Below are 25,985 nucleotides of genomic sequence, written 5' to 3'. Positions count from 1 at the left end.
ACGTTCTTCTGCTGGTTTGACTCTTACATAGAAGAAGTACTCCCTGAATTTGCTGCGTCGTGCTGGTATGCTGAAGTGCAAACATGCTATTACTCCAATGTCTGCCACTGATCGGTTATCTGCCCTTGATGGAGATGCTCTTTCACCTGAGGATGCTACTGAGTATCGCAGTCTCGTTGGTGGTCTGCAATACCTGACTATTACCAGGCCTGATATCTCCTATGCAGTCAACCGTGTCTGTCAGTTTCTTCATGCACCCAGGACATCTCATTGGTCTGCTGTGAAACGTATTCTGCGTTACATCTGTCTTACTGTCTCCTATGGTTTGCTTCTTCAGCCTGCGCCCTCGTGTGAGCTCTCAGCTTTCTCAGATGCGAATTGGGCTGACAGTCCTGATGACAGGCGATCCACGGGGGATATGCGGTATTTCTGGGTTCTAACCTGATCGCCTGGAACGCTCGAAAGCAGGCCACAGTGTCTCGCAGTAGTATCGAAGCTGAGTACAAAGCAGTTGCTGATGCCACTGCTGAGATCATATGGGTACAGTCTCTGTTGAGAGAGTTGAGAGTTGCTTCAGCACATCCTCCGGTTCTGTGGTGTGATAACATTGGTGCTACATATCTTTCATCTAATCCAGTGTTTCACGCTAGGACGAAGCACATTGAGGTTGACTATCATTTTGTTCGGGAACGTGTTGCACAGAAGCTATTTTGTATCAAGTTCATTCCGTCAAAGAATCAACTTGCTGACATCTTCACGAAGCCTCTTCCACAACCACAGTTTGTAGGCTGTAGGCGCAATCTTAACTTGCTTTGTACTTCAGGCCACAATTAAGATTGAGGAAGGGTGTTAGACTGTATATATACATAGTCTGTGTATTAATATTGTAACATTGTATTATACCCCTTAATACCTCTATATAATGAAAGAACCACATCCTAAACGGGATGTCGAGCAAGTTCTCAACCTATTGTGTTTTACACTGCGGTGCACAGGCTGTACAAAGAGCGACCGCGAGATCTGATATACACACGCGCGGCGGAGTTCCGTCGCCCGCCAGCGCGCGGGCGCTAGGCCACCGGACGCGTGGAACAACGCTACGCAACGATGCGTCGCTGACCCGCACCTCGCGCCGGCTTCTCGCCGCACCGGAAAAGTCCGGCGCCGCGTGCGGAATTGCCGACTGCCCGGGCTAGCTCGACGAGAGACAGCTGGCCTCCGGTCCGGGGATGGGTGGATCCGTGCATGGCGCACGGTGACGTAGCGTGAGCCAGGTCACGTGCAAGCTGCCTTTCGGCCACCGCGACTCCACGAGGCCGGCCTGCGCTGAGCCAAAAGCGGCGGTCCAGTCCACGTCGCCGGCGACGCGCGTGCGGCTCGCCCCTGCGGTCTCGCCCGGGGACCTACAGCGGTTGCTCGCGGGGATGGATATTCGCGACTCGTCGCCGTCGCCGTCGCTGACCGTACAGTTGGGCGCTGGTGCGGCGCTGGCCACATGCGTGAGCGTCACATGGATATCTCTAGCACGAAGTGCATGGTCACATGGGTCAATCTAGCCGCACCATCGCATCGCAGCAGTTTACTTGTCGCACACGCGAACGTGAATGGCCCTGCGTGCATGCGACCTCGCACGGTCGCACACACCGTTGCTCTGTGCCGCTGCCTGCGCTTCCGGATGACTCAGGCATGGACCATGCTTGCACGCACCGCTCAAGAAGTACTATTTGAGAAGAGAAAAAACATGTCAAACTCGACGCGCAGTACGAAAACACTGGGACCTGTTTGGTAGGCTACATGAAGTCCAACCAGGCTCTGATGGGCTAAGTTTGAGTTGTTTGACTGCCTGACTCGCATGGAAAAACCAGCCGGCATGAAATTTAAAGTACCCCTCTGGCTAGTGTAATTTACACTACGAGGGAGGAAGCGGAATATGGTAAATTCAGGTGATCAAACGACAAGTAGGACATGGCACGGAGCCTACCATCCTCTAGGCCAAGAGTTTCTGTATTGGGATGTGAATACATTTTTTTTTGCGGGGGTATTTGGATGTGAATTAGAGATGCAGAACAGATATTGTTAGATTCAAGTAAAAAACACTTTCCAACAGCATCATTTTTGTACCAAATAATTAAATATACACCTCAACAATCATTGGTTGAAATAAATTCTTTAAATAATCTAAAAGCTGACCACAAGCTGACGACAAACGGAACATGGCACAGAGCCCACGTCTTCTATTTTCTGGATTTTTGGTTGGGTCGTTTGCTTTGGCTATTTTAATATTGTAGTGGATTATTATGCGATAATCCACTTCGGTGCCAAAATTATTTTTTTACAGGCAAGATGTGTATGTGCATGATGTTTGGGCAAATTTTCATGAAGTTTGGAAATTCGAGGAGCACGTGGCAAAAAAAACAAAATCGTACGTGAACAATGTTGTTTTCAAATGTTTCTCACAGACATGAACTTTGTTTTTTTTCACGAGCTCCTCGAATGTTCAAACTTCATAAATTTTTGCACGAATATCATGAATTTGAGCATCTTGAATAAAAAATGGGATTTTTTAATACTTTTTTTTCTATTTTTTGCGGCCTTATTGTTCATGCCCGGGCTCAGATAACCCGGGCACCAATATGCCGCACTTATTATTATGTCCACTAAGTTTTTGTCTATTTGATGTTAGGCGTTTTAGATAAGTCGAGGGCTCAACGGCGATGATGACAACTCTAGAGTGTTGATCTTTCAAGACACATACTTGAAAACTTCCCGGCTGTTATCGAAAAGGTCAAACCAACATCAGTAAACTGGAGTTGTATTAGTGGTGCATCGACGGCTCATTTTAGCGACGATATTGGTCATTCGATAATCTACGGATCACGATGTGATTTTTATTATAGTTTTCTTTTTTTAGTGAAAATGTCTAGATCTGTTATAAAAGTTCACCGTCAGTACAAAACATCTCAAACATATTGAAAATAACATCGAGATTCCGACACCACTGAACGACCACTACTGCGACCAGAACGAGTCATGCCCCTCTGCTATAGCCTCTCTTCACTAGAGCCGGGTTGACCTTGTCGATGACAACCGGGAAGTCTTCGTGCGAAGTGCCCTGGAGCCGCAGTTGTCGCCATTGAACCCTTAAATAACTCCGAATCACATGACACCCAATCTCGCGACATGATGAGAAATCTTAAACTCGCCGCCACAAGAAGACGGCAAGAATCTATGCCGGATTTTCGTCGACGTCATCTAGACAGACGAATTCGAGGAGGAGGAGTCCGGAAGAATTAAGAAGCGACACCATTCGCCTGAACGCCACGTGTGTGAGGACAAAAAAACACTCACCTAACTACTCACCGGAGCAGAGGCACCGGAGTTCTACTCTCCTCCATCGGCAGCCAGAGCGGCTGGCAGGGTAGAGGCGAATCCATGGACTCGTAGGCTGCCTGAAGTTAGAGGAGAAAACACATTTTTTTTTTATGTTTGACGTGCTTTGTGGAGTACTTTCGATTATCTTCAGAAAATATTTTTGAAAAGAAAAGGTTTTTTAATCAATTAGATGTTTGTTTAACCATTTTTTTCTTATAAATATGCTCCTACATAGTTTTGTAGCACAAATGCAAACTACTCCTAGGGGCCTACACCAATTGTACGGTGTAGTGTTTGTAGGAATGAGTGTATGTGTATATTTATAAGGGCTTCTTTGATTGTAGGGTTTTGAAAACACAGGAATAGAAAATGTATAGGACTAGAGTGACATGCCCGCTTAAATTCTATAGGATTAGCAATGAGTGTTTGATGCCGCAGAAAAATAAAGGAATTGTAAAAAACATTAGAGCGGTTAGATATCCTATGAAATTTAATACAAAAGATTTCATATAAAAAACTCCTACGGATCCAGTCCTATGATTCAAATGACTAACATAGAAAAAATCCTAAGAATTTCAATCTTTTCGAAATGACCCTAAGTATCTGTGCCTTTAACTTTTTTTATATCTTTCGATCTTGTCGCTGAGGTTGTTTCGAAAGATTAGATTTACCATTGCACAAACAAGGAGAAAGATTAAACTTGCCCAAAAAGTTATCCTAGGGACCTACACCTACGGGGCACTTAGTCGCCTAGGAGTACGTGACAGTACAGATTCCAATGCAAGTTCTTCAGAAGACGATTTTAACCTACCCTAAAAGCTGACCACAAGGCGCCTAGATATCATCGACGGTGGCGATCGATGCAAGTTTTAAACTTGAAATCCGCGGAATCCGCAACGAAACACTATTTTTTATATTTTTTTACCCTACGAGCTGAGAGACGGACCAAGTGGAACGATGGGAATCTCGACGACCCGTACAATTATCCCAAGGGCCGCAAGCACCCGGTGGGCCCGCGCAACATGCCTCCCTCCCTTCCTAACCCGGGGCCCTACCGCGCAGGCAGGTGGTACAGTACTACGGACCGCCCCTCGTCATATCTCACGGGCTCGGATGCTCCCTCAGTCCCTCGCAATCCCAGACGGCGACATAACTGCTGACGTCATCCATGACAATTGCGCTCCCCCGCTGGCCCCACGCCTTCATCCGACGGCTCGCGCGTCTCGTCGCCCGTCCGATGATCGACACGTGGGTTGTCATCCGACGGTCAACCAGGCCCCCTCCTCCCCTCCCCAACTTGCACGTGCGTCACATCGCGGCCTCCCCGTCCGCCCGTCGACACGCGTCGGCACCTCCGCCTATATATACGGGCGGGTACGGCGAGCTCATGTTCCATTCCAAATCTTCCCCCCAAGCTCGAGCCGCCGCCGCCGCCGATCAGCCGAACCAGCCGCCGATCCAACCAATCTCCCGAGCGCCCGCCCTCCGAGCTCAAGCCCCGTTCGTGAATGGACCACGGCTTCGACGGCGCTCTCCAGCTGCCCCCGGGGTTCAGGTTCCACCCCACGGACGAGGAGCTGGTGATGTACTACCTGTGCCGCAAGTGCGGCGGCCTGCCCATCGCCGCGCCGGTGATCGCCGAGGTCGACCTGTACAAGTTCGAGCCGTGGAGGCTGCCGGAGAAGGCGGCGGGAGGGGGGGCGGACGCCAAGGAGTGGTACTTCTTCTCGCCGCGCGACCGCAAGTACCCCAACGGGTCGCGGCCGAACCGCGCCGCCGGGACCGGGTACTGGAAGGCCACCGGCGCCGACAAGCCCGTGGGGTCGCCCCGCCCCGTGGCCATCAAGAAGGCCCTCGTCTTCTACGCCGGCAAGCCCCCCAAGGGCGTCAAGACCAACTGGATCATGCACGAGTACCGCCTCGCCGACGTCGACCGCTCCGCCGCCGCCCGCAAGAAGTCCAACAACGCGCTCAGGGTAACCACCTGACCCCGTCTCTCTCTGTCAATCTGCGCTGATGCTTGGCTGCCTCGTTTAATCCCTTCCTCTTTTAGCATTAGCGAGAGATTTACTGCGCATTTAGTAAAGGAATCGACCGGGAGATCTTTCTTGAAATAGCAAGTGGTGTTTTAGCTTTAGAAAAGTCAATTGGCAGGTTAGGTGCGTCGTGGCCATGCGAAAAAGAAGGGGAAAAGGGGCCCAAGTTGCAGCAGCACGCTCAAGTTGTCCCTTTCGTCACAGCCTGTAGTTTGGCGGCGACGTGCGGAAAGCAATTGCGGCGGGCGCATGTCGTCATGGCTCACGCACCGCGGGATGGAGACAACGCCGCCCGCCCGCCCTCCCCGTCTCCCGTCCACGTACACGTACACTAGCTTTGGTTGCTTTTGAATTGTTTTTTCTTGCTCGATCGATCGCGTCGCTGAGACTTTTCTCCTCGTGATCTCTGCAGCTGGATGACTGGGTGCTCTGCCGAATCTACAACAAGAAGGGCGTGATCGAGCGGTACGACACGGCGGACTCCGACGTGGCCGACGTCAAGCCGGCGCCGGCGCCGGCTGCCAGGAACCCGCGGCCGGGCCAGTACCACGCTGCTGGGCCGGCGATGAAGGTCGAGCTGTCCGACTACGGGTTCTACCAGCAGCCGTCGCCGCCGGCCACGGAGATGCTCTGCTTCGACCGCTCCGGGTCGGCGGACCGGGACTCCAACTCGAACCACTCCATGCCGCGCCTGCACACGGACTCCAGCTCCTCGGAGCGCGCGCTGTCCTCGCCCTCGCCCGACTTCCCGAGCGACATGGACTACGCGGAGAGCCAGCACGCGGCCGGCCTCGCCGTGGGGTGGCCGGGCGACGACTGGGGCGGCGTCATAGAAGACGACGGGTTCGTCATCGACGGCTCGCTCATCTTCGACCCGCCGTCGCCGGGCGCCTTCGCCCGCGACGCCGCCGCGTTCGGGGACATGCTCACGTACCTGCAGAAGCCGTTCTGAATGAACGCGGCATCCGTCAGACCCCTCCTCCTTAGCAGCCTCCACTAACATGTTCGTCAGGTCTCGTGTAATTCGGTCTGCAAGCTTCCGAAACCAATGCAGATTAGAGAAAACTTAGTGAGGATTAACCCGCACAAATCTGATGCCCCTAGATCGATCGATCGGGGTTCGGATGCAGAGTTTTCCCAAACGCACGTACATACCAGGTGTTAGCCTCGTCAGGTTTTGGATGGCATTTGGGTGACTTGGTACAAGCCAGGATCGTTGTACCATGTGCCCTGCTGCCCCTGCTCCTTGGCCGCCGCTTGGACATGGCAAGCATGCATGGTCAGGTAGCCGTCGGGTAATATTTCAATTTTTGCTGTGGTAGTACATTCCAACCAAATTAGAAGTAGAGGTCGAACAAGAAGATGAAACTGAAGTTTTGGGTTCAGGAGCTGTGGATCGTGTTGTGTAGCTAGTAGTGTAGAGCTGGTTCGGGTTATTATTTTCTTCTCGAAGGACTTAGGTTCAGTGTCGTGGCAGCTGGCTGACGCTTTTAGGTTTTGTTGTGTCATGTGTAATTGTAATTGCGAAGATGGATGTGATAGAGTCGATTTCAGTGGTGGTCTCTCGCGTGACCTGGAAAGTCAATTTTTTATGCAATTATCGTAATAATTAAACAGTGATGTCAATTGTAGTTATCTATGGCCTCATTTTGCTTCTGCCCTGCGCCTGCTGATGCTTGCTTGCACGCTCACACGACTGGATGAGAGAGAGAGGCTGCCGCTCTGTTCTTTGTGAATTGTGTATGTGCATGTTGGTTCTGAATCTAGTCATGCAACTACATGGAGAGACGCCATGCACGCATGCCACTTTTGAAGGGGCGTCATCGTCGTGTACTCAAAAGTGTGATGCCTTCTCTTTTGGCTGTTGTTGAGGGGCATCTCGAGTCATGGATGTATGCCCTGCTGAAGCGCACGTAGGTAGGAACACTCTCAGAAATTATCTGCATATGCTAAGTTTTAAGCAGGTTTTACGTTTTAAGTTTCCGGAAATAGTTTCAAGTGAACTCATAGCAAATTTCTGAATGTTTCAAACAAATCGTACAAGTTTCAGAAAAAAATATGATCCTGACAATTTTCATGCTTCGAAGCAGAATTTTAGGTATAACATAACCTAGTTTAATGGGCAATCTTTTTTTAATATTTTTTTTCAAGGATACGTCATGAATATCAAGATCATAAATAGAAGGGGAACGTTTCCCTGCGGCGCGCCGGTGGAAACGCTCCGCCGGTCGCGTACGCTTCGTTCGATCGAGGGCGATCGTGTGGCCCTGTGTGGGCTCATCCTCTCAGCCCCAAACGCTCAACCCCACATCACCCTTCCACGCGCTCGCAGGACGCATCACTATGGGCCCCACACCACCGCTGTTCCCTATCCTTCTTTTTTTATCCTCATCTCCTTTCTTCATTTTTCCCCAGTCGCCTCTGCTTCAGACTACCACATCCACCATGACGCACATCCCAGCTCTCTCGTCTACTCCGCGCCTTGCCAGCCGCCGGACACCTGCACCCAAAGCCAACCCACAGCCCCAACGTCCACCCCACAACGCAAGCGACCACGACGGGGGGCGCTCCTGCTGCTGTGACCCGGGGCGATGCGCAGGGGTCATGGCATGACGGTGGATGAGGGTGCTCGTGGCCATGTTAGTTTTTGCTGGAACCGGCGAACCATTTTGCTACAATCGTTTTTGGTTTTTGTTACTATCGGTGTTTTGTGCATTTGTGCTACGTCCATCTCCATGACATCGTTGTTTTTTCCAGTCGATTTTTTGCTACAACCATGTTATGATTTTGTTGGAACCGAAGATAATTTTTGCTGGAACCGGCTCATGTTTTTGCTACCACCCACCCCACCCAGAATCTGCTCCCACCGTATTTTTGCTGAAACCAGCTAACGATTTTGCTATGACCGGCCAGGATTTTTGCTGGAACCGGCTCTGCGGTTGCTACAACCGGCAGGACGACGTGCCCACTGGAGCTGGAGCTGTAGCGCGCTCACCGGTGATGTGGTTTTTGCTGGAACCAGCATAAGTTTTTGCTGGAACCGGCTAGTTACTTTGCTACAATCAGACTTTGGGGATTTTTGCTGCTATGTTTATTTTTGCTGAAACTAGTGTCAAATTTTGCTGGAACCGGCTATTCCTTTGCTACAAAGCGGATTTTTCTGATTTTTTGCTGCTATGGTTGTTTTGCTGGAACCAGGCAGCGGGGATGGTCACCATGCTGGAACCGGGCAACAGGGATGCTGGAACAATCGGTAGTTTTTGCTTCTACCAGCAGCATTTTTTGCTGAAACCTGCATGTTGAATTTTTTGCTAGGACGGAAGTGTTTTTGCTGTAATTGATTTTTGCTGGAACCTGCACTTTTCTTTGCTGGAACTGGCTCATGGGATTGCTTCCACCAGCGAGGTGGTGCTCGCGCTGATTTTTTTGCTGGGTGGCAAGGGCGGAGACTGTGTTTGTATTTATTTTTGCTGCAACCTTTGTGTTTTTTTGCTGGAAACAACAATAGATTTTGCTGGAACCTGCCAAAACAGAGATTTTTTTTACAGTTGTCCAGCGGGGCGAGCGGCCATGGCGTGTCCACCTGCGAGCCGGCGGGCAGCCGCGGTGAGCCGGCGAGCGGTGGCGGTGAGCCAATGAGCGGCGGGGTGGGTGCTACGTGCAAACCACCGCAGAGGATATGGTGGATCTGAAGCGAGGAAGAAGGGGACGTGCGTGAGGATAGCTCGCTGAATCGTGCGGTCCTGAAGACACTAATCGTGCGGCTGCGCGGGGACCGGCCGAAACATTTGGGCCGGTGCGCCGGCACCTAGCGCTGGCCTAAATAGAAGGTGCCAAGATGGCAATCTTTTTAATGTTGAAGATCCACTATTTCCAAGCACAAAATATCTACACAAATTAGATAGATATAGATATACACAGATATTTGGAAGAGCCTTTATAGCACTCATTTTACTCCAGACGAGCTGGACAAGACGTATCATATAGCACTAGTTTTACTACTCTAGGCGAGCATCCCGCCTCCTCAGTCTATGAAACCAAGATTCTTGGGCATGAACTCCACCATGATCCTCGGTCTACCAGTATACTGCCGTGGGCGCCTCCTAAGTTCAAGTTTTGGACAGCGGATAGGTTGTAATGGAGGGGATGACCAAAGTGCGCAGTTTGTAATTATGCATTGTCTTGACTAGGAAAAATGCCCGTACGATGCAACGGGAGAATAAAACATCATATACCCATAACCAATAAACATGTGTAGATCAAGTCTCTCTTTCCCGGACCCATGTCTTATATTTTAACACGGTATCCTATAAGACTCATCTTTTTCGTGTTGTTGTTTATCCTCCTGTCCGTCCTCGTCAATGGTGGTTGTAGTGGTCACCGAACATGGTCAATCATCTCAAGGCGGTGAGCACGTCCAACACACGGCACATGTGTCGCTTAACCGCGCTAGTGCAAGAGAATGTTTAAAATCTAAAATAATGTCGTCGAGTTGGATGAACCATGCCAGAGCAAGAAAATGTTTTAAACTTAAAAAAAATAGTCAAGCTGAGAAAAAAACATATCAACCTAAAGGGGTCAATCGCCCTAAGGGAAGTGTTGAATAAGAAATAATAATAAAACTCATATTCTTTCGTTTTGTTTCCCCTCCCATGCGAGAGAGGCGGAACCGAAGATGACCCGGCTACCACCGTCCTCCGCCAGCGACTCGAGGGGTTCCTCCTCTCTAGCAGCCGCTCCGACGACGGCGGGAGAAGGGGGAACCTCACCGTCTCGTCGATGGCGTGTAGTTAGGTTAGGGCTAGGTTTTCTTCTTTCACCAGTTTCTGTATTGACGGTTATGGTGGTGGCGGCGTGGAAAATCTGCTTCGGATTCGATTCCAGTGGGTTGTTGTGAGGCGGTCGGCGGCGAATTTGGTAGTAAGCTAACCAATCGAGGCTGGTGCGGCGGCGGTGCCGATCTCGAGGTGGAACTTTTTCTTTTTTGCTCTGGGCCCGCCGTCATGGTGGCGCGTGCTCCGGCCTCAGCATGAGGGCATGGAGCTCTAGTAGGAGCGTGGTGACTCCGGATTTGCAGGTTCTCGTGGGTGGCGGCGCTTCATCATCATCGTTCAACAAACCGACGCAAGTGGCGGCGTAGTTCTGATCTGGCTTATCTCAGGCGTGCTAGTCCTCCTGGACCAAGGATCTGATTTCCTGACGTCTTTATTCTGTGCGCATAACTAAGGGTTTCCCTGGCTCTGCTAGGGAGCGGCGGATATGGCGACAGCGGCGCGCCCTCATCCCTCGTTGGAGGTGTGGCTAGATTGGTTCCCCTTGGTGCATTTTGTAATGTCATATTTTTCTTGGGTTGTGTTGTATCACTGCTTATTTTCAATATCAATATAATTTGGGGTCCTTCTCACAAAAAATTTAAAATATCAATATAAAGGAGATTTTAAGTATGGATGGCATCATCATGCACGTACATGTCTCAAAGTATATGGTGTGCTCCTCCTTTATTTAATTATTAGCTAGCCACTTGATCGATTCTCTCTCTCCCACTGAAGCCGCGTCCCTTTTCACCGGCTTAATTAAAGCAGTTATTAGCTAGCCTCCCCGTGGATATTGCTAGCCCGTCCACGGCCGCCTGAGCACCGTCTGGCCTTCCGCACCTTGCGCGGTGTTTAAGGCCGAGCGGCGCGCTCCCGGCCATCGAGAGCATCCCCTGCCTCTCCACGCGAGGCGGCACCGGACGGGCGTGGCTCGTGCTCATGGTGGTGCCGGCCGGGTGGCTGATGTTCCTATCGTTTTCCCACGTCGCCTCATGAATGCCTGCTTTTTCTCTTGCTATTTTCCCACGTCTCAGGTGCCACGTGATTGCTAGTTTTCTAGAGGTATATTAACTGGTCTAGGTGGATGTGAAAGACCGATATGGTACTTTTAAATATGAGAGGCCATTGATGCGACTCATATACATGCAGATATTTTAGCAAGGATCAGGATGGACGAAATATTGCGTGTGCTTCTTTCGGCCAAGGGCCAGCCAGAAGCACAAGGCCCAGCCGGACGTACAAGCATAGGGAGGCAGCGTATTTTCTGGCGGACGGATGCACGTTTTAGAATCACCTCGGATATATGTTAAATTCAAACTGAAAGCGTAAAATCACGGGAAGAAGCGTATTGTGATGGTGAACCCACGGAGTCAATCCGTGCTTTATTATTAGGGAGATATAAGAGGCCATTGATGCGACTCATGTACAAGCAGATATTTTAGCAAGGATCAGGATGGACGAAATATTGTGTGTGCTTCTTTCGGCCAAGGCCCAGCCAGAAGCACAAGGCCCAGCCGGACGTACAAGTATAGGGAGGCTGCGTATTTTCTGATCCTTGGATATATGTTAAATTCAAACTGAAGGTGTAAAATCACGGAAAGAAGCGTATTGTGACGGTGAACCCACGGAGTCAATCCGTACTTTATTATTAGGGAGAGATTAAGCACCTTGGAGCTATTGCTGTATTCTTTTTTTTTTGCGGATGAACTATTGCTGTACTCAGAAAAGAAAAACTCATGCATCCAGAGGTAAATTTACTCTACCAACGGAGGGACATCCAATTTTAAGCAATCATTGTATCTATGGCAGGGCACTCACACATACAATAGTTGCAAAATTCTTTGTGGCTCAAGAAGCTAGCTAAACATGTTATGTTACAATAAATATTTGTCTTACGATAAAGGTAGCTTTTTATTGAGTACTAATATTGTTGCACCAAGGATACAAACATTATAAGTATACACACAACCTCCACACCATTGGGATGCACATAGATCAACGATATCAAGACACACAATCACACGTCTACCGGACCATAACTATGCTTAGATGGAGGAAAAAGAAAATACCTCGAAGCGATACGACAACGATCAGCAACACTAATTATCTTTTGACAACACAAGGACTGCGAGGACGTTCTCAAATGGCAACGCCTCCAGAAAGGAGACAACACATAAGTGCCACCGTCGCCACATCCAACCATCGAAGGTGAGCTAGTGGGTTTTCATATGAAGATCAAGTCCAAACAAACTTTGAGCAATTCCAATTTACGTTTTTCATCCAGAAACTCAAGATCACGTATTCGAGATGCACAATGGATAATCTGCAGAACAGTCGCGTTTGTGGTGCATGATCCGTGCCTGCAATGCGGCAACAATGAGGCTGTTAGCAATGCCTGCAATGCGGTTAGAACGAGGTTGTTAGGACGACCTCTTCCATGTTTCCATGCACGGCCATGCATGCACGCTCCGGTCGCACATGGGCAGAACGTAAAATAATTGTACGTTCGATGCTCCACCCTGCCGCTATAGATTCAGTAGTATCATGTGATCGGGCATCTTTCTTGGAGAAATACACTGGAGGCATGTGACGGCGCATGTAGGCGGCAGCGCACAGGCCGGTCAACTGCGACGTACGGATACCTGAGCCCGGATATCCCGCGAGCATCGGCGGCCGGGCCCCGCCGCTCATCATGTAGTCCAGCGGAGGCGACGGAAGATCATGTGGGGACTGGTGGCTGCAGCGCCTCGCGGCTGCCAATGGCCGACGCCCGGACACCACCAACTCCACCTGGTCGATCGAGCCAGTCCGGCCGGTGCGCCAGGTGCTGGCAGCATAGTAGTGGTAATAATGTAAAAATTAAACAAGCGCAACTCTAGCAGCTATACCTGGCCATCTGCCGGGCCGGGCCTACCAAAGCCCGATGCAAAAACCTAGGACCAAGCCCGACCCGGCCATCGGACCTAAAAATCAGACCCGAGCCCGGCCCATCATGCTAAAAGCCCGCCGGGCCTTGGGCCGGGCCTCTTTGTTAACGTGCAAATACGATAGGCCCGAGCTCGGCCATCGGGCTTGAAATCTAGGCCCGAGCCCAACCCCTGGACAAGGTCGGGTCGGGCTGACCAGGCCGGACTGCCCATGGCTAGGTCTACTAGCAACACATCATCATCATGATAATGGCCTACATCCGTATCATTCTCAGCCCAAAAAACGGTCTAACGAATTCGGCATATCGACACCGGTCTTCATGAATTTTGCATGCTGCTCGTAAATAGTGTCTTTATGAATTTTGCACGCCGCTCGCAAATAGTGTCTACATACATATCATTCTTCATGGATTTTTAGATTTGCCTTCAGTCAAACACTTAACTTTGACCAAGTTTATTGAAAAGTATACCAACATCTACAACATAGAACTAGTCTCATTAGATTCATCATAGAACTACTACATATTGTTGATATTGTAGATGTTGATATATTTATCTATAAACTTGGAAAAATTCAAAGATGTTTGACTTCGAACAAACCTAAAATTTCAAATATTTTCAAAACAGGGAGAGTAGTATATATCCACGTGCGTGGCTTGATGTAGATGCGTAGGTTGGTCGACTGCTGCAGCCTCACCCGAGTTGGCATAAAGGTACTACTCCCTTTTCGAATTACTCGTCATAGAAATGGATATATCTAGAGCTAAAATACATCTAGATACATCCATACCTGCGACAAGTAATTCGGAACAGAGGGAGTACAAGTGTAACTAAACAATCAAATGCATTAGCACACCAGTTAGTCAAGACCATAAGATGAAATAACGTCATGGAGTTTGAGAATCCACTAAGTAACATGAATCAGATTGCACTAGGAATGGTGGAACCAGTTGACACATTTGGAAAGTTGGTGCCAAACGCAGGCTGCGTCCGGCCGCTAGTCCTTCTCCGTTTCCTTTTTTCCTTTCTTTTCACTAGTAAGCTTGCACGTGCAATGCACGTCCCGATTAATATATGTACTTACTCGAACACTGTGAATACTTTAAAATTCAAATTATTCATGGAACAACATAGCTGATCGATTCAAGTAGATGGGAACATTTATAATTACCAATCATATACCTACACATTTTTTTCTTGAGCGACTTATTCAGAAAATCCATAATTAGTGAAAATATGCAAACTTGCTATGTAGATCGGCAACGAATGGTGGCATATCACATGTGTGGTTCTGACCATCCACTTGAGTATGTTTTGTAGATAACCCCTCTCAATAATTATAGGTAAATTGTTGGCTATGTCTTGGGACTGTCCGTTTCCGTTTCTACTCTATAGGAGCTGCTGAAGGGAGACAATACAGTCGAAGGGGGGCGCCGCAGAAAGCTGGTGCGGCCAGCACCAATGCTGCATGGAGCTAGGTCGCCCCATCTTGTAACGTCACGGAAAGATGCCATAGAGGAGTTGGGCGAGCAGGTCGCCGACGCGAGCTAACAGCGTCGCTGCCCCGCCGCGACAATTGTGGCTCTGCCCCCGCAGAAGGATCCGCTTCACCCTAGATGATTGTGGCTCTGTCAATATCTCAACACGTTATAGCTGCACTGAATTTTCTACTGTAGTTCTTCCGAGCTGGTGCAAGCTTCTGAGCTTGGAGATCTCCTGAATTTGTATGCACCAAGATTTTTTGATTTGTTAAAAGTGACAATCAAAATGCATTTTGGTGGAGTCTTTTCACAGCTTCCATTTCGAGTGAAACATAAAGATAGAGAGAAGCTAAATCTTTCATCTTGCAAAGAGAGGATTCAGACAAATTAAACTACCCTTATTTTGATAAAGTAAACTTTGACAGTGTAATGAAGTTCTTTCATGTTGAAAATTTAACAATCCCTGTGTCTCTCCCGAGAGAATGTTGAAGCTCTAGACAACATTATAAGTGTTAAGTTTCAACTAATAATAATCAAAAGGAACAAGTTGGAAGCTCAAGAAATTCACATATGTTTATAATTAATTGCATTTGACTTAAATTGATAAATCACATATAGAATTCAAAATGATAATACATGAATTTCCTCGTCTTCTTCCATAGAAAAATAACTATGGGATCCTAAATTTACAGTCTAGATGCCTTTTATGTCTTCTAAGAAAAAACTAAACAACTGAAAATCAACATTTCAAAATAAAATATCCATTCTAAATAATCTATCAGTGGCATCAGCTACATAATGTGCATTGAATTATACTTACATGAAAAAATGTGTGACATATTTAAATAAATTATTTTTTTTAAAGCTATATGAACCCAACTAAAAGAACACAGTAACTGGTGTAGCATGAATCTTTGTTTAGTTCCATACAAGACTATTTTTCAAAGGCTTTGGTAAGAATGCTTGATATTTCCCTTTGTAAGAAGAAGAAACTTGCAACTTCATGCGTCCAGCGCACATATGAAATACATACCTGAGCCAGTTCAAAAACAAGACTACTGTGTAGTCTGAGAAAATATTTTTCAAAATAGCCGCTTACAAAATCATCATCTAATGTTGACAAGAAGCATCTGCAGCAGCCATCTCAATCCCTTGTGTTTATCTATTTGGAAGGACAAGGGCAGCAATAGATTGGATCATGGGTTTTGCAAAGCTGAAATTTCAGCAAATCTTTGCATTTTTCGTGTTTCATAGAGAAGAATAATAAATGATATGTTGGTTAAAGAAAGAAATTTTATTGTAGGTGACCAAAAAACAACATTCTTTTGCTCTGTACTAAGAAAATACTAATCAAGCAAACAATGGTAGAATTTATCATCAAGTCTTTAATTGGATCGATCCACTATCCATAAGCAAAACATACCCAAGTATGGAGTGAAAACCAGTGAGAAAAATGTGAGTGCAAGCATTAGCCATAGGACTTCTTGTTCTTGTTTTTGCACCTTTGCAAATTCAACACCACAATCACAACACTCTATATTCAGTATGAATAAGTGTAATTTTGAAACAACAAGAGCAAATTTTACTGGCTATAAATTGCTTCCATCATGTGACCATGTAGCCTCGCACGAGCATGATATATGTCACTTGAACAGCTGGAACGGAAGGGGGGAAATATTTGAAATCAGAACCCCAAGGACGGCAAGAACCAACATTTGATAGGAAGACAATCCATTTTTACCCCACAAGGTATGTGAAGAAAAACATACTTCTCCATGTTGGATTTGTGCTGCACTATAGCCACACTGGGGAACACCAAAGAAAAATGAAGACCTTGCCTTTCTGAGAGAGTTTGTGAGGACCTATAAGAGATGACACCTAATGCTATAATTCAGGAACAAACCGGTATAAGGCAATACATGCTGACATTCCGTCAAAGAGGCAGTGTTGACCATCATACTACTTGCTTTCTGAACTACTGAAAATCTAAGCAAAAGTATAAAGGAACCAAAGACGCAATCGGATTTCCCTAGATTGGTTCATCCACGAATGTAATATTATGTGCTGTAAAAACAGAAAAATAGAAATGGCTGTCTTTTCATTCCTACAGAAATCGTACTAAAATTACCTGGCTTGTTGTCAACACCAGATAAAATCCATGTGCTACATGTCCCCGTTACCTGGCTTGTTGTCAACACCAGACTAAAACTGTACAAAGACGTATGCTTATAGGTGTAGTTTCTTAGAAGAATGGCTCATCATGTAAAAGCAGAATAATTTATACAGTTGTACATATGAGTACATTGCATTGACTATACTTTATTCTGTCACATCACATTCTTTTGTAAGAACAGATAAGAACAAACTTGCTTGCTTACATCAGACCCGCAGCTTCCTTGGTGGCAAACAGTAAATTGTTTCAACCTTCAGTGTACAACAACCAATAGTCATACTCTTGAATCCAGGAAAGCTAGGTGAGTAAGTAGGTGATTAAGAAACATAAAGTACAAAAGAAATACATTCAGTTTTTCTGTTGCGTGAGAAAAAAAGAAAGAACAGAGAAGCAATATAGCTATTCTCGCCTTGTTAATCTGAAAAGATAGAACCCACATTTCTTCAATGTTTAACATGGAGACGACAAACATGTGAATTAGCCGTTTTCGCATCTAATCCACGTTGCCCATTCAAAAGTTTAGGATTGAATAAATGATGTATACAACTACCACTGGACTGAGAAGGCAAGTATTATAGATTTTTTTGTGCAGGCAAATGTTCAAGAGCTCAGAAAATAGAACAATTTTACCACTGGATCGTCACGTCGACGCAGCTCTCGCCGCGGCCGTCGCGAAGACGCTCACCGGCAGCCATCGGGTAGGCTAGCAAGATGATGAGCGCGTGAGGGCGGATGTCTTCCGGGTCGTTCCGCGTCCCCTGCCGGCTGCCGGCTGCCGGCTGCCGCCCCTCCCAAAGAATCCTCGGCCGTCAGTGCCTTTGGGAGAAGGCCATCGGCGGACGGCGGCAGAGTGGAACAGCGGGCAGAGGATCAGCGGCGACTAAGGCCGAGTTGCGCGGCGGCGGCGGCGGAGGCCAAGCGGAGCGGGCGGTGGTGGGCTATTGGTCCGGCGGGGGAGTGGAGGAGCGTGCGTGCGGGGGTTGGTTGACTGGGGACGTGCGTAGGCGAGCGGGCGATTTTTTGGGATCGATCGCGGCAGGCTGAGAGGAAAGACTTACGAACCGTGCGGTGGGGATTGTGTGATTATAATGGCAGTAGATTAACCCAATGGCATGGTGGGTAATTAAAGCATAAAACATGTTTAGTAGGCTGGAGGGATGTAGACTATCGGATTGCAGGTTTTGATGGATAGGATGATTTGGTTCTCCACCCTCTCGTGCTTTTATATCTACTCCTAATGTCTCAATTGGTAGGTCGCGTTCCGGGTTTTATTTTCGTCCCACCTAACCCGGTCTATTTTGGTACTTCTTTGGTACTACTTTCCACCTCCCTCCCAACCGCGGAAAACCAAAAAAATCGAACCAACCATGTTACGAGGGAGCGATGCCTCCAGGTACTCCCCTCCACGCCAAAGAAACGGACGAAAATAAACCGTCGAAAGAAAACCAGCGAAAAAAAAACCGTCTTGGACTGGCAACGTGCGAACTAGCGAGCGGGCGAGCGAAGCCTCCAGGTGCCCTCGAGCGACGCCACACGAGATCCCCTCGCCGTTGCCCTCGCCCTCGCAGCCGCCGCCGATCCCCTCCCCCATCTTCCTCCCTCAAACGCTAACCCGTCTCGCGGTGCGCCACCGCCCGTCGCGGCCGCCCCCGCCACCTCCCGCCGCGGCCGCCGCCCCAGCTCCAGCCGTGGCCGTCGCGCCCAGATCTAGCCGCGGCCGCCGCCCCCACTTCCCACCGCGGCCGCTGCCCTGCGCGCCAACGACCCCTTCCCCCGCCGCCGCGCCACAGGTCCACTTCGCCTGCGCACCAGAGAGGACCCCGCCGCCATGCCTCCGTCTCCCCCTACTCCTTTTTCCCGCTACCTATCTCTCTCCTCTGAGCTGCGCGTCGTTCCTCTCTGCAGGTGCCGCCATGGCCGCGTCATGGAGCTTGCCGCCATGGGCTGCGTGCCCCTCCGATGACGGCCTGCCTCGCCCACGTCCAGGTCCTCTCAATCCTAATTTGGGCGTCCATTTATTTTGCGCTTGATCCTGGTTTTAGTGGGTTTTTCGTCCTCGTCGCGTGTTTCATGGTGGCCGCTAGGGTGCCCCTGCCGGCCATCTGCCATCTGCTCCAGGGGCCCCCTCCAGGAACACACAGCGACTGCTAAGCCATCGTCCCGTTTTGCTTCTCCCTACACATCCTTACTAAGAGAAAGGGGCCTGCCCAGCTAGCAGCAGCTTCCTAGCTGGAAGATGCATAGCCATAACGCACACATCGATTAGGAGCAGTTTATCACGCAGCTTGTACGCATGCTGCCGCCGCCTTTTCGCCTCGTGCCTATATCGTGGCGGGTGAACAAGGGAATCTCGCTGGAGACCCTTTTGGAAGGGATCTCGGTGGCGCACCGCCGTTGCATGTCGTTCGTCGGTATAAGAATTGCCGGACGGTCGATGTCCGATGTACGTTTCATTAGCTATATGTTTCTGCAGTTTGATATAATGTTTTTGTGGCGTAGATCTACAAGAGATCAAGAAGGGTGATGTTCTGGATGCTGATCTTGACTAATAGTTGCCGGATGAACTATGCAATGACAGCATGGATGAGGTAATTAATATCTTGATTTACTCATTTGTACAGCTAGATAAGAGTAACTTTGCAATATCGTAGTGCCCGTTGAATTGTTTTTTTTAAGATAGAAAATTTTCATATCATCCATGCAGATTTGCTCGTCTATCTTAATTTCTATAATACTACTACTATTTAAAATAACAATCTTACTATTAGTCAATTCAAGGACTACTTTGCCATTTGGATGCTCTTGGGTGCAAATGTCTTATTGGACTATTAGTGGAGTCACTTGTGGATAGACTGTTTGGTACCTAATGTACTTCCATAGTTTACAACCTCTCATTAACTGTGACTGTACATTTCCAAGAATATTTTGTAATAGACACACGCCCAAAGTTTTAATAACGCGCTAAGGCTCTTAGAGGCGGACATCTTCTAAATGCTATAGCAAGCTATTTAAAATAAAATGTTTAAATCTGGCTGGTCTTACTCCTGCAATACTCCTGGAATAGTACATGAGATTTAGCCACTGGACTCTCACTGAAGTGTGATTCATGCAGCTTTGTGTGCAGTTCACATTTACCTGGTGGACCATCACCAACCGGATGGAGGTGAAGCAAGTGGGCAAGTCAGGGAAATGCTCGGAAGGCTATCGAGAAGATCAACGATCTTAACCCCACGATCCTAATTTCAGTTTGTACCTCGTTGTTGGGCTGTCAGAAAAGTTTGGAGCAGGAGCAATGATATGACAATTGTGGCTAACTTTCTTGTCATTAGTCATATATGTGCTAATGGACCTTCCGGGTTCTCCATTATGTTTACCGGCCGGTTTCTCATCTGAAAAATACCCCATAGCATAGTGGACAATGCTTTTTTTGGTCAGAAGTAGTATTTCTACATGAAACTAAGGTATATATGCGTATGAAAAATGTGGCTTATCTTTAGATAATGCTTTTTTTGTTAGAAGTTGTTTTTCTACATGAAATTAAGGTATATATGCGTATGAGAAATTATATCTTTGCTTAACTCAAAAAATTGTATTTGCTCCTTTTAGCGGGAGCCTGGAGGTGATACGGTTTGTACAGCATGGTTTGAATAAGATATTGTTTGTATACTGTTGAGTGAAGTATTGTATAACTACTGTAAAGTGGGTGTAGGTTTTTATTGTGCATTTTTCACAGAGGTTTGGGCGTTTGGACACAACCATATGTACAATTTGAAGCCTTCATTTGGTATTGACATCTTATCTTGACTCAAATTTTGAAAATTCTCTATAATACTTCCATCTGGAAGCACAAAATCTGATAGAGTTGATTCGTGTGGGAAAAATACATGAAGCTTTGAAGTTTTCTCAAGAAGAACTAGCACCAAGAGCCGAGTAAACTGTAATTTTTTTGTTAAAACATCTCACTTACCTTAGTTAAAAACCAGGGTTCGAAACTATATTAGTCAGAATACAGTTCCTGTTGTCAGCTAGATTTCATTTTCTGGTAATATCATTTGTCGTTAAGAACATGCTCTTATGTTATATTTTATTTGTAAACTTTTGGCAATTTTTTCAGCAAGCATTTCTTTAGGAAACAGAGAAAACCGCAGCAACTATTTGATGTTTCTCAACGCTTGAAGACAACAAGTGAAGTTGTTGCTACCATCTTACAAGCCAAAGTCATGAGAAAGGTATGCACTATGTGGCAGAGGCATGCATATGATGTGATGCCCGTTTTATTTTCATATATATCTTACGATTTAATTTCACTGCAGTGTACCTAAATCCATGTGGTAATGTCATTGGCGTACATAATATTTTACGCATACAAACACTGTTCTCTCACAGCAAATGATTAGTTTCTAAATTCTAATCTTTTGGTTCTGGTTAAAGAATTACATGATGGAGGATGGAGTTGTCCTTCGAAGAATTGTTTAAAGAACTAAAAAGTAGTAAGACCATGTCTTTCAAGTGCCAAATCGGCATTGCAACGCGCTGACTCATGTATGGGGTCCGCAGATGCTGATTGGAACCTTTGATAGTTAGGAGATGCATACATAAACCTATGATAATTAGGAGATGTTTGGTAGTACAATATTTGTCCATGTGTTGTAGTAAATTTGTACAATGCAAGTCACCATAAGTCAATGTGTTTAGAATAATAAAATATAAGAAGTTCAACTAAGGGGGCACTTTAATTAAATAACTTTATTTTTAAAATCCCCATTCTTCAATCTTTTAGGATTCATGCAATTTTGAGTGTCTGCATCTGCATGCTATTTTGGGTTCTCAGGTTTTTTTATCTCAATCTTTGGATAGGACTGCAACTTCTCAAGTGTGGGAGCTGAAATAAAAAAGGAGAAGAGCATGCCTAATCCATCCAAATAAAAATAAATATATCACATATTGCTTTGGAGACACATCACCAATGGAAAAATTTACTAACTTACATGCTTAGGCAGGTTCATAGGTTGATAGCAAGGATTATATGTGATGTTTTGTTTTAATTTGATACAAAAAATTATCTCTACAATTTGTTGATATTAAGGAGTAATAACTGAAAACTTCTAGAGGTTTACATCTGTGAAGGTGTCTAGAAAATGGACTGTAAAATGTTTTTTATGTGGAGGCATAAAGATTAATTCACTATTTTGTTTTTGTAAAACGGTTGTTTACTCGCCAATTTGTATAGTTAAATCCATCTATTAAGGATATATTGTTGAAAAGTATTATTTTTTACTTCATTCAATTTTTTAGTCGGGTGTTAAAATGTTGGGAGATTACAAAGTTCATGCTCTATTCACACATGGTGGAGGCAACCCAACAAGTTGTTGCGGGAGCCAGCAGAGAAAGGAGTCGAGGAACCCGCATCATGGGAGGAGAGTCATCGAGGGGCATCCGGATAAAGTGAGACACTGCATTGTATATATATGGTCAGAATATATAACCATATTCTACATACAATGAACGCTGAGTATTCTTTGTTGCACATACTTAAATCTTTCACGTGAAATCTTCATGCTAACTATATACATTGCTTGTGCTGGTTGGTTATGAGCTGAAAATGAAAATTTTATTGTACTTGTTGAAGTAGCGTGCGAACGAAGCTAAAGACAACATTCCCGGTGTTGTACGGGAATATCTCAAGTGTAGCAAGTAGAATTTAGTTTGTAACAGATAATTATTTGGATCATTGCCCGTTTTGTATGTACATCGTCAAATTACATTGCAAGTGAAGCGGATTTCAATTATTTTCCAATTGTTGCGGGTTATCTTTTCTATATATGTAAGTTTTCACATGCATTATATATTATTTTGATGGGGAACTACAGACTTACTACCGGCTGAACTATATGCATTATATTTATATGTGTAATCAGAAAACAAAGGCCCATGGACACCGAAGAACCAGCAGTGGAGTTATATGAAATTTCTTGCGAGAGCTACACCATTCTTTTTAGTACTGACTAATTCTCATGAGTACCAATGGTGAAATTTTCAGGCCTATATACTGGATGAGATTCTCATTGCCGGCATTCTTCATGAACCTATCAAGAAGAACATTTCAATACTAATTGCAGCACATGTTTTCTCACCACCGGCTAACAAGAAGAGAGTATGATTTTCTAATGCTCAGTGTTGTAAGCTTGATTCACGAGGAGCTTCTCAATGTTGTACATGTTGTTTGTGAGTAACAGAAATAAATCATTTCCTGGAATCAGACGCTATATTTTCTGTGGGAATTCGTTGACACAGTTCCTTACAACACTGAGAATCTTTGAAATGGGCAAACCGCTCTATGTAATTCTATCATCCATTCTGATTTTGAGACAAGTATATCAGTTATCTTTTTCCTTCTAGCAAGGTACCATATACATGTTTACAAATTCTCCTTTGCCTTCCAGATCAACCAAATAGGCATCTTTTTGACAAATGGAGGGAATTCATTTGTCAATATAAATAGATTTCTTCAGTATAAGCAAATGAACAGTGCGATGAAGTTAACAGCTCTCTATCCTTATTCCTCTTATTCATTGTGTATTTCCCCGTTTTATACATGTAACAATGATGAATGATGATGAACTTAGACTTGGTGTAAGGAGAGTCATTCTGTTTCCTTGAACAAAACAGCCCTCTATCCTTATTTATCCTAAAAGCTTTCAGACGATACTCACACCATATGATTCCTTGAAGTATAGAAGTATTTTTTTTTCACATCTGTTACAATCCAATATTTGTTAGTTAATCATATTCTTTATATTCGCAAGTAGTATAAAGTTGCCCCAAAATTGGTAATATGATTTTGGATTATACATTATATGCCGACAAGGAGGTTAATGGTGCTCAATAAACTAGCAGTATGAAATAACCCTGCATATATTTGTTGATTTTTAATTTGAGCCTTTCAATTCAACTAAAAAATTTATTTGTACAATATTTACTGACTTCTACCTCTTGTTTTGCAGGCTATCTGGAATGATTGCATGTATTAATGAAGTAGTCCACGTTAGGTGGATTGGCTCAAAATGGAGAAGCATGATTGTATTAAGCATTTAAGCTCTAAGCAATTTAGAATGTCAATGTCTTGGGGCTCCCTTGCAATATTTCAGAGAACTATATTTTTCCAGACATTTTATATTGCCTCATGATGTTTGGGGGATCTGATTAGGTATTGTTTCTCTATATATCTATCTATCTCTCTATTTTAGTTGCTAATAGAATAATGAACAATTGATAGGACTAACCTTATAGACTTGTGTTCTCCTCAATCCGACTGTGTATTTTCCAAGTTTTGTGCTAAAACGGGAAAAAACATATGTTTTAAACTTGCGACAACATATTCTCCGTGCAAATTTTAGCCTTGTTGTTCACAATTGATGCTGCCTATGATTCACACTTATATTTGAGCTTAAAGTCTTAGTGTATACCGAATTAGGCTTTCCCTTCGGTCGGTTTATGTCAGAGTTCACACTACAACACACATTTCCTTTTGAGTCTTATGTGAGTTACTTTTGAACCGATACACCAAATCAGGCGTTACACCGCTCAAACAAACTAGAAGAAAATCATCAATGGATTTATCACAATATTATAAAAATCAGAATAAATGTATACACAATTTTTTTAACAATAAATGTTATCAAAGATTGATGTATTTACCTCTCCCAAGATAGGTAACATGTTCTAGAAGATGTGTTTTGTTGCATTAGTACGTAAATGGTGAATTGCATGTTCTAGAATATAGGCTTTTGCATATTGCAATCAAGTTCTTTTTTTATGGAATTGAGTTTCTGGTTGTAACTTGTTCGAACATTTGTTTAAAGGGAACAAAATACTCCATGTGTTTGTCTTCAATTAATGGATAATAACAATACACTTGCTTTTGTGAGATGGTATCTTAAGCATAAATAATAAAGGCATTCAAGTGTTATTATCATTTGTAATGCAGAGCACAATAAAGAGTTCAATGTTTTTGTAGCCCCTTCTTTATTTTGTGAATCAGATATGATAGGTCTTTCTATTATACGGTCGATTTTTTATCGAAATACATTGCAAGTGAAGGGGATTTAAAATCATTTTTTGTGTTATTGGCTATCTTTTCTGTCCATATTAAATTCGATATGCAACCAGTACAAATTTTACAAAGCCCGTGGCAACGCACGGGCAGCCTACTAGTAGAGGTAGTAGATGAGTTGTTGCTAGCGCTGGTAGCTGCACAAACCGAGAAAAATCTAAAGAAAGGAAAATTAGATGATGGATAGACTATGCGGTAGCAAAGCAGGTGGGTGGTGGGTGCAGAGTCCTCCGTACTAATGCGGAGCCGAGTTGCGTGCTCGTGCCCGGCGGGGCCGACCATCTACGACAATGTCCTGCGTACAATCTTTTCTTTTTCCTGGTTTTTTTAAAATGGAGAATGACCCCGACCTCTGTACTTGGGCAATGCATACGGTCATTTTATTAATTATTCTTATAAGATCTTACAAAATAATACAACAGTAAAATTAAAGCCGCCGTCTAAGCAACTCTATCCAGTTGATGAAGGCGCGGATAGCCTGGGCCTAATACCAAACAGATATCGCAGCCAAACCTAGTATCTAAGACCTGAGGTTCCATCCAGGACGCCTGCCGGGTATGAGTCTTACTGGTCCGGCGTGCACTCAGAGACCGCCGTCGCCAACTGTCACCGCTTCATCTTCAGAACTGTACTGATGCATCAACCTTGCCCAGTCCAGCTATCGTCGACGCCACCACGGCGCCCAACGACACCTTCTTCCCGCGCGCAAACAGCTGAGCACGTCGCGGTCGCCACTGATACACCTCGGCACCATGCTGTCAGGTACCACCAGCCGACACAGCTTAAAGTCTTTGGAAAATCTGTCGTGCGTAGCACCTGCCGACCAGGCATGACAAAGTGTAGCACCCGTCGGTCAGGCATGACTTGACATCTCCACCAAAACTCCGTGCAAGATGAAGCCGCTCCACCGCCAGCCTCTCTGAACGGGACCGGAGCACCCCAGGAAGACACGGCGAAGAGTTGGGCACCACAATCACCACGAGAGCCGGACCAGCCGACCGCCATGCCGAAGCGACACCACTAAAGAGAGAACCGCCGCCATCAGGAACGACAAAAACGTGCTGCAGCT

At 45.7% G+C, this 25,985-nt stretch overlaps 2 protein-coding genes across 14 annotated transcripts; both read left to right on the top strand.

Annotated features, from left to right (window-relative positions):
- Positions 1 to 4,757: 4,757 nt before the first annotated feature.
- LOC125550835 (NAC domain-containing protein 71) lies at positions 4,758 to 7,043 on the top strand. The gene is made up of 2 exons (XM_048713940.2): positions 4,758 to 5,348; positions 5,821 to 7,043. The coding sequence occupies exons 1-2, from the start codon at positions 4,881 to 4,883 to the stop codon at positions 6,358 to 6,360; spliced, it is 1,008 nt and encodes a 335-aa protein (XP_048569897.1). The 5' UTR covers positions 4,758 to 4,880; the 3' UTR covers positions 6,361 to 7,043.
- An 11,214-nt stretch (positions 7,044 to 18,257) lies between these two features.
- On the top strand, positions 18,258 to 24,179 carry LOC125550833 (uncharacterized). Of its 13 annotated transcripts, XM_048713936.2 has the most exons (8): positions 18,262 to 18,593; positions 18,709 to 18,789; positions 19,303 to 19,391; positions 19,916 to 20,264; positions 20,918 to 21,032; positions 22,099 to 22,248; positions 22,844 to 22,957; positions 23,808 to 24,179. In XM_048713936.2, the coding sequence occupies exons 4-8, from the start codon at positions 20,254 to 20,256 to the stop codon at positions 23,832 to 23,834; spliced, it is 417 nt and encodes a 138-aa protein (XP_048569893.1). In that variant the 5' UTR covers positions 18,262 to 18,593; positions 18,709 to 18,789; positions 19,303 to 19,391; positions 19,916 to 20,253; the 3' UTR covers positions 23,835 to 24,179. The 13 variants fall into 13 exon arrangements, 7 of the variants coding, with proteins under 7 accessions (XP_087373973.1, XP_048569894.1, XP_048569896.1 ...); XM_048713937.2 differs by having other exon boundaries at positions 18,259 to 18,789; positions 19,928 to 20,264; XM_048713934.2 differs by having other exon boundaries at positions 18,261 to 18,593; positions 18,709 to 19,391.
- Positions 24,180 to 25,985: the final 1,806 nt, after the last annotated feature.

Source organism: Triticum urartu, chromosome 4A (assembly GCF_056163025.1).
Source record: "Triticum urartu cultivar PI428250 chromosome 4A, HENAU_Tu73, whole genome shotgun sequence".
In the NCBI taxonomy this organism is placed as follows: domain Eukaryota; kingdom Viridiplantae; phylum Streptophyta; class Magnoliopsida; order Poales; family Poaceae; genus Triticum; species Triticum urartu.
This window is presented reverse-complemented; position numbering and strand designations above follow the sequence as displayed.